Genomic DNA, 8,680 nt, shown 5'->3' with positions numbered 1-8,680 from the left:
CTTACTTGGGACACGCTTAGACCTTAGGGAGAAAACCCGGGTTGGGAGATGAAATGAAACTGACCTGGACTTGGACCTAGTTGCTGCTTCGATGTTGGGACCTGAAGAGAGGTGGAGCCACGAAAAGATATGGCTATGGCACGAATGATAGGAAATAAAACTTATAACCTTATTCAATGACATTTGTCAAAAATGCATGTGGAAATATTTTCGTAGATTGAATGCACTTTCTTTAGAAATTGTCTGCTTTTATAAAATTATAGGATATCTTTTCAACTACATGCTCTCGACGAGATTCAGCGGAAATCATGAATGCAAATCTTTCCAAATCGTGCAATCGCTTAACTGTAAGTCCAGAAGATCCTGGCTGTTGAATTCAGTTCTGCGCAGCTCAATGAGAACTAAGGGCCCTTAGTTTGGTAAAGTAATCCCTCAGAGCAAGCAGGCCTTGAGCTGGTTGACAGGTTGTAAGGATACGTTGCATCTACTGCAGAGCTTGTCGATGGAGATTGTCTGACTCGTATGGAAAGGTCTCAAGGATCCCAAGCTTTCCAATTGCCATTGTGATCCTTTATTTATTTAGTTAGAATTATCTTTATACATCAGAATCTTGCTAGGAGCCTTAATGTTTATGTCTCATGGCATATATGTCCAGGCCCACCCTCCTCGATTGTCATATGTTGTTAAGTTCGATTGTCATATGTTGTTAAGTTTGGCACTCTTGTTTTATTTACAGGCTTAATAGACCACCTGTAGCTTACCCAGTCTTCCACAACATCCTCATCACGTGATGAGGCAGGGCGCCCATGTGACACGTCAGGGTACCTTGGTAAATGTTCAACGACATCGATTTGTTCCCTGGTGATCTACGGTGCAGCTACATTTGCAACCCTAATTCATCGCATTACCCTAAGTCCTCCTCACATTTTGCCATTCTTCCACCGCGTTAGGGGTGAGTACTTGCAGAGGTAATCTGCCTGGTTGTCATATAGACGCCACTGCATCTCTATATTGGTCATTCTTCATCGCTGATGGTATCATTTCCTCTTCAATCGCGACATAAGGTTGAGAAAGGTAACAATTACAAGTATCGCCTTTAACAAATTCAGGGTTTTATATTGATTAATTTGCATTTTTTTTTCAAGCTGAAGGTAAAGTAGGAAATAAAGTATAGCTCTCCAGTTAACCAGGGCTGAAGTACACTGGAATAAGTTGGTCATGTATTGTTCCATCCATAGCAAAGCCCTCCCTGATTTTATATCATCTATGTCTCTTGTTTTGTCAATATTGGCTATCAGTTCTTTTATTGCACTCCCAGATGTGAATGGTGTTAAAATGTCCTGGTTTTACTTTTTGAAGATATCATATTGGACTGGAAAAGCCAGCGATCAAGAAGAAGGTAATCAGGAAATTTAATTAATTTGCTCATCGTTGTTCTCTTTTCATTGATGTGATTGTAGTTTTGGAAAAAATAACACCCATCAATGTGCTTCACTAAGAAGATTTTATTTCTGCAGGCAGTGGTTGTTGTACCTGTACAGGATCTGTTCCACCATTACCTGAAAGTAGTCCTGATGATGAAGATGTTGCCGCAGAGGAATCATTAGTCAGACAGCAAGTAACTGAGGATACGAGGAGTCCAAATGTGGTTGTCCAAGTTCGTGGCCTCATCAAGACATTCCCTGGTATAAGAAATATGGTTGGTTGCTGCAAATGCAGAAAAACGGCTCCTCATCATGCTGTAAAGGTATATTAACACATAAGAATGGCATTGGATATCTTATGATTCATTCTCAACTTTTTTACATGAAAGAGCAGAATACAACTGAAGATTGATGAAAAAATACTTATGCTCATTCTGATTAGATTTATTTTTTCTTCCTTTTGATTTATAACCAAATTTTAGGGCTTGTGGATAAACATTGAGAAAGATAAGCTATTTTGTCTCCTTGGACCCAATGGAGCTGGGAAAACAACCACAATCAACTGCCTTATCGAATTACACCAGTAACAGCCGGTGACGGTAATTTTCTATAACCAGATGCTTTTCACTTAGCTTTACTTTTCCATATATCATCCTGGATTACAAAACAAATTTGATTGAATGTAGCTTGTGAAAGATATGGCAAGGATCATAAGTTATCATTAGAATGGTCTGCTATCTTGCTTTGAGAATGCTTAATAACTTCTTGATGCATAATGACTCTTCTATTTCTTATACAACAGTAAGAGTATTGAACATTGGATTCAATATCCGGTCTGAAAGTTTAATATCATATTCCCCCATCCTCGCTTTTGAGTTTTACTTAATGGAGTGAATGGGTTAAACAGTCATCTGAGTCTTGTTTTGTATTCGTAAATCAATCACAGCACTGATCTATGGGTAGTCTATTAAAAGCACAAGTGGAAAGTCAAACATTCGAAGTATAATGGGAGTCTGTCCTCAGGTACAATCCTGTCTTACCAACATTCAAATAATTGGGATGCAGTTATGCTTGAATATCTTGTGTATTTTATATAGATCTTCATCTATTTGTGCATTGTCACTACAATATGAAGTATTCTAATTTTCATTTAGTCTGCAGTTTGATATTCTGTGGAATGCTCTATCAGCTCGAGAACACTTATATCTATTTGCTAGCATCAAAGGCATACCAAGATCTGCCATTAAATCTGTATGTTCTTATTGGCTTTGGTTTTCTCAGAAATTGTAGTTTTCCATTTCTTATTATTGCAATTGATTGCTTGTGACTGTCTTCAAGACTGATTTTTTTTACAAAATCGCCATTCACATGATGAACGAAGTTTGGTTATTATCTTGCAGGATGCAGAAAACTTGTTATCACAAGTAAAGCTATCAGAATCAGCTCATATTCGGGCTGGCAGCTACAGCGGAGGAATGAAGCGTCGCCTTAGTGTGGCAATAGCCCTCATAGGAGATCCTAAACTGGTTTTCTTGGATGAACCTGTATTTTCAATCATTCCACCCTGTTTATGCTTTCTTCTTAGACTTCTCCTTTTTGCAGATCCAGGAAATTTGCAATTTCTTTCCTCTGTTGTAAATTAGCAATCTTCTTAGATACCAGTTTCCTCTTGTACATTTAGATGCCTATCCTTCTGTTCTGATTGATTGATATATATCTCTACAGACTACTGGCATGGACCCTGTTACACGAAGATATGTATGGGACATCATTGAGCATACGAAGAAGGATCGGGCCATTGTCTTGACAACTCATTCAATGGAAGAAGCTGATATACTGAGTGACAGAATAGCCATCATGGCCCGAGGGAAGCTACGATGCATTGGCACTTCAGTTCGGTTGAAATCCCGGTTTGGAACTGGGTTTGTTGTAAATGTCACTGTGCAAAAAGAAACAAGAAGAGATAGTTTATTGCAAAATGCGAGCGATTCCTTGCAAAGAGAAGACAGTAGACACCAGAGTGACCCAGTGAAACATTTCTTTAGAGAGGTAAATACAAACATTCTGTAATCTGCTCCTCCTTGAAACAATGGTTAACAAAACTTCTGTCTCTAATCCAATAAATAATAGCGCTCCAGTGACAGTCGGTGTTTGGACGAAGTGAAAGCTTGAGAGTGAAAATGTCACATAGGATGACAGAGTTAAAGATGATTTTAAGATCGTTGAATCTAAACTCAGGATTGATAAATGTATCATTGATGCCAGTATTCCTTTCAGGGAAAGTACCGTATGCAAGTTTCCAGTTTTGTTTGGTAGCAGTTTCAGTTATCAATTGTTTGAGACAGTTTTCTACATATATGAAAACTTTCTGAAAAGAGTATCAGTCTGCTTGATAGGTCTAATGTCTTAATTGTTAGCATTTATTTTGTATCAGGTCTATTTTATGTTTGTGTCTAACCTGAGAGGTTATATAACGATAAGATTCTTTGACTTATATGCTAGCAGAGTTGGAAGAAATATTTAGCGGGTGTCAAGTTAGCCTTCTCAGTGTCGATATTTCAAAACGGATGGTCAAATATATTTATATGTATAAGCTATCGATCATTCATTCTCTGAATATGGCCATGTAAACTCTTCTTTTAGTTCACTAATGTGTTTCATTACTCTGAGCACTAGATTTTCAAGCTTGAAACTTGCATCTCAGTATATCCACTAACTTGCTGCTGTTTCATCTGCCACCTGCTCTGTTTCTATTCATGCTGCTCCGTTATTGTTCATATTTATGTTCTTTTGTTCTATCAAACCAGAAATGCCTTCTAATATGTGGAGATCAATCCCTCATGATCTCTAGGAACACCAGCCAGTTCTTCATAGTAGACGATCTTTCAAAAGATAGGCTACCAAGGATTACAATATCATACATGATGCTGGAGTGAAGAGACAACATAAATGATGCTGAGATGTTATACCTAGGGCAGTGCCACAAATAGTAGAACTGATGCCGCATAAAACCAAGAATATTCACTGCACATGGTTCTATCCTTGATAGCTACAACTCTTCATACTTTTAGGAAGACCATTCCTTTAGAGAAATTCAAGATCTTATCCTAGACACTTGTTTTCAACAGATTCTCTGCTCTGCTACTGAAGTTTCCTATGACTGTATTAAAGCTTATAAATTTACTTCTCAAACAGAAGGATGATTCATTCTGTTACTAGAGTCAGATGCTTTCGCTTATTGATGCCTGTAGCTATTATAAGACAGAAAATCTCCACAAGTTGGCTCAACTTAGTCTCCTTTACGCACAGGAGACTAGACCCCTTTCATTGCCAATCATATCAGTTATAGCCAGTGGATTATGGTCCTTAAAAAAGTCCTCCCATGAGATTATTTCAACACAACTAGCTTTACGCACAGGAGACTAGACCCCTTTCATTGCCAATCATATCAGTTATAGCCAGTGGATTATGGTCCTTAAAAAAGTCCTCCCATGAGATTATTTCAACACAACTAGATGACAGCTACTAGCATATCAATCTAGCCAATCGATGATGAGGAAGGGTCTTTCTGGCATCCATACCTATAGGAGCTGACTTAATGCATCCAAGATGCCAAAATTCTTCTTTGCTTTCATGCTGATAGGGATCGATACAAATAACTGTTCCAAAGTGCCATGCATTTATTCTTGTAGCTCATCTGAAAGCTTCAAGTGTCCTGCACCCCTTATCAAAGTCAAGGGTGTTGCAAATTCTTATACTGTCAGATCCCTCTAGCTTCTTCATAGTAGTTACAATATCATACATGATGTTGGAGTGAAGAGACAACATAAATGATGCTGAGCTGCATATGCTGAGATGTTATACCTAGGGTAGTGCCACAAATAGTAGAACTCATGCCACATATAACCAAGAATATTCACTGCACAGGGTTCTATCCTTGATAGCTACAGGTCTTCATACTTTCAGGAAGACCATTCCTTTAGAGAAATTCAAGATCTTATCCTAGACACTTGTTTTCAACAGATTCTCTGCTCTGCTACTGAAGTTTCCTATGACTGTATTAAAGCTTAGATGTTTTCGCTTATTGATGCCTGTAGCTACTATAAGACAGAAAATCTCCACAAGTTGGCTCAACTTAGTCTCCTTTACGCACAACTTAGTTTCCTTTACGCACAGGAGACTAGACCCCTTTCATTGCCAATCATATCAGTTATAGCCAGTAAGAGCACAAGTAACTAGTAAAGTGCCATGCATTTATTCTTGTAGCTCATCTGAAAGCTTCAAGTGTCCTGCACCCCTTATCAAAGTCAAGGGTGTTGCAAATTCTTATACTGTCAGATCCCTCTAGCTTCTTCATAGTAGACGATCCCTCTAGCTTCTTCATAGTAGGATTACAATATCATACATGATGCTGGAGTGAAGAGACAACATAAATGATGCTGAGCTGCATATGCTGAGATGTTACACCTAGGGCAGTGCCACAAAGCAGTGCCACATATAACTAAGAATATTCACTGCACAGGGTTCTATCCTTGATAGCTACAGGTCTTCATACTTTCAGGAAGACCATTCCTTTAGAGAAATTCAAGATCTTATCCTAGACACTTGTTTTCAACAGATTCTCTGCTCTGCTACTGAAGTTTCCTATAACTGTATTAAAGCTTAGATGCTTTCGCTTATTGATGCCTGTAGCTACTATAAGACAGAAAATCTCCACAAGTTGGCTCAACTTAGTCTCCTTTACGCACAGGAGACTATTAGACCCCTTTCATTGTCAATCTCAGGCTCAACTTGATGCAGAGACTTGCTGCCTCGCAACTTCCCTTGTTTTAATACATTAACACAACCATCGTATAATTACCCTATTTAATATAATTCCAAGAATCCATTATCCAAATCCCCTAGGTAGTGGACTAATTCCAAGAAAAGACTCTGGGCCAGGAATACCAATTCTGCACCTCACCTCTTCCAACCAATTACGCCCCTCACCTCTTCCATTAGGTGAAATCCCCCAGCCTCAGCAGAGACTCGGATGTGTTAAGCATATCAATCAAACGCTAAAGATTCGAGTTAAAAGGTTAATTAAATTCGGAGATTACATTCGAGTTAAAAGGTTAATTAAATTCAGAGATTACCCGCTGTCTGGCGCATCCTTATGAAACTTCGCATGGATCCACCCACATGACAATATCATCGTTCCTGGCGTTATACTCCACATGGCAATAGCATCGTTACTAGCGTTATACTACTGAGAAAGTAGACTGTGGGTGGAGCTGCCACCTGTGGCTCCACTTTAAATGCTTGACCGTCCGTTCTGAACGATTATGCTAGAAAGGCCAGGTGCATTAATAGCGCAGGATTATCCATCGTAGGATTTGGGGTTGGTAAGTTCAACGGCTACCGTGCTCCCAGCTAAACCTATGCATTACACAGGTTCCTTGTAATGTACATTTCTCATTTCGGCGCCATATTTGTTGTGCAACGTGGCTCTTCAACTCTTCGAAGGTCGATGGAGAAATCCATGGCTGCGCCGCTCTCTTCGTTCCGCCTGGTCCTGGAAATTACACATGTAAGGTTTTGTTCGTGTTTATCTGTCAATACTCGGCATTTGGTTTTGGTTCACACCCGAACGAATCCCTCTGATCTATTCACCTCTGTTGCAGATAGGTTCTTCAACTGTTGCTTCGCAGACTCCAGCAGGATCACGACGGAAAGAGGACGACTCTCCCGCAGAGGTAAGGATTTTCACAGTTATAGAGCATTAATTCCTTTGTTTCTTTCTACCTGCGTGGAGACACTAACTTCTGAATTATTCCTCTAGTTGTTCAATTTCCTTTTACACGATGCGGCTCCCTCCTACACAGGTAAGGAAAGAACTTGTAGCATCATGATTTACTTCTGGTCAAATATTGTTCCGATTTCAATAGGTTTAACTTTTGCTCTGTCCTCACAGGTAAAACCCTCTATCATGCATTTTCATGAAGTTTCAGAGTCGGGAGGTTTCTTAACAGGGGATTTCGTCTTCTGTCATCAGGTTGGTTCTGCCATCAAACCCTTCGGTGACTTGCAAGTTGAGGATTTTCCTTTTGTCTTGGTTAGGTTCGGAAGTGTTTGAATTATCTTGGGTAGCTTAGCTGTTCGGGTCGGTTGTCAGCCTTATGCCGAAGCTTGGCCAACTCTTCAGTTTTTGACTGTTGATAACTATAACATTATTAATTTCAGTTTAAGCAAGAGGGGTTACACCAGCCCTTTGTCTGGCTATTATGCTATTAAGGGTTCTCAACCCGGTTGCATGATATTCATACTGTGTTATTGCAACAATAATTTGAACAGTCTTGGTAATTTTGAATGTTTTGCTTGGAGATTACTATCCTCAGTTTGCTTGAAGATGATTACTCTCAGTTTGCTATCTTAAAATCCACTGTTGCGTGACCGGTTGGCTCTCGGTCCTTTCTTCTGAAATCGACTGAGAGTCAGGAAGGACCCTCGCGATTCTGTCATGATTTCATACACTTCCGGGAGTTTGGTTGATGATTAATAGAAAAAGGGTTTTACAGTACTAGTCTATATGTCACACTTGGTAATTGAAGGAATTTATATGATGTTTGTGATTAACGATATGGGTTCCATCCCCTTGAACTCTATGCGTTCGGTTACATCCGATTTGTGGCTCTTTTATATGATAGCATTTATCTTTTATAATTCTTGAACTATTTATGTTGCTATTTCCTCAGAATTGATAGTAAAAGAACTATCTCACTGGGTTTTTCAAAGTATTTTAATAAAGCTATGTACTTTCACTGAACATATGAGTAACTTGATTTAGATCTCATAATATATGAGTAATCAGATTTAGATCTAGTAATAAAATTAACAGAGTATATTTCTGATCATCTATTTAATAAGATAGTATCAATACTTTTTCTTAATCATGAAAACTTGAAAACTTAATCATAAGAAGTAATAGAATCTACTTGCTACAGATCTATTCCTTAAAACAACATAATACAATTTAGTCACGATGTTATAGGAAAAAATTGGACTACCTAAAATACAATACAGAAAATATTCGGAAATATAGATCTTCCAAAATTAAACTATATTTAAAATTAAAAGGAAAAAGCTATATTTACACTATATTAAAAAAAATCACTTAAATCACTTAGTCAAATCTTAAATCACTTAGTCAAATCTTATATTAAATAAAATATAGATCTTCCAAAATTAAACTATATTTAAAATTAAAAAGAAAAATC

The 8,680-nt window shown here is 38.2% G+C and overlaps 1 protein-coding gene and 1 pseudogene across 4 annotated transcripts; both read left to right on the top strand.

The window, feature by feature from the left end:
- The first annotated feature begins 1,266 nt into the window (after positions 1-1,266).
- On the top strand, positions 1,267-3,948 carry LOC149267188 (ABC transporter A family member 2-like; annotated as a pseudogene).
- A 2,715-nt stretch (positions 3,949-6,663) lies between these two features.
- Positions 6,664-7,986, top strand: LOC149267187 (uncharacterized). 4 transcript variants are annotated; one of them, XM_089431848.1, is made up of 4 exons: positions 6,664-6,993; positions 7,092-7,159; positions 7,246-7,288; positions 7,378-7,986. In XM_089431848.1, the coding sequence occupies exons 1-4, from the start codon at positions 6,868-6,870 to the stop codon at positions 7,537-7,539; spliced, it is 399 nt and encodes a 132-aa protein (XP_089287974.1). In that variant the 5' UTR covers positions 6,664-6,867; the 3' UTR covers positions 7,540-7,986. The 4 variants fall into 4 exon arrangements, with proteins under 4 accessions (XP_089287974.1, XP_089287981.1, XP_089287997.1 ...); XM_089431855.1 differs by having other exon boundaries at positions 6,669-6,993; positions 7,459-7,986; XM_089431871.1 differs by having other exon boundaries at positions 6,672-6,993; positions 7,088-7,159.
- Positions 7,987-8,680: the final 694 nt, after the last annotated feature.

This window comes from Pinus tabuliformis, chromosome 6, assembly GCF_031772625.1.
Source record: "Pinus tabuliformis cultivar Carrire ecotype Pingquan chromosome 6, CPIR1, whole genome shotgun sequence".
Taxonomy (NCBI): Eukaryota; Viridiplantae; Streptophyta; class Pinopsida; order Pinales; family Pinaceae; genus Pinus; species Pinus tabuliformis.
Note: the sequence above shows the minus strand (reverse complement) of the source record. Positions and strands in the feature narration are given on the sequence as shown.

Coding starts and splice junctions, on each gene's coding strand:
- LOC149267187 (XM_089431848.1), top strand. CDS start 6,868: ATGTACATTTCTCATTTCGGCGCCATATTTGTTGTGCAACGTGGCTCT. Junction 6,994..7,091: donor TGGTCCTGGAAATTACACAT/GTAAGGTTTTGT, acceptor TGTTGCAGATAG/GTTCTTCAACTGTTGCTTCG. Junction 7,289..7,377: donor TGCGGCTCCCTCCTACACAG/GTAAGGAAAGAA, acceptor CTGTCCTCACAG/GTAAAACCCTCTATCATGCA.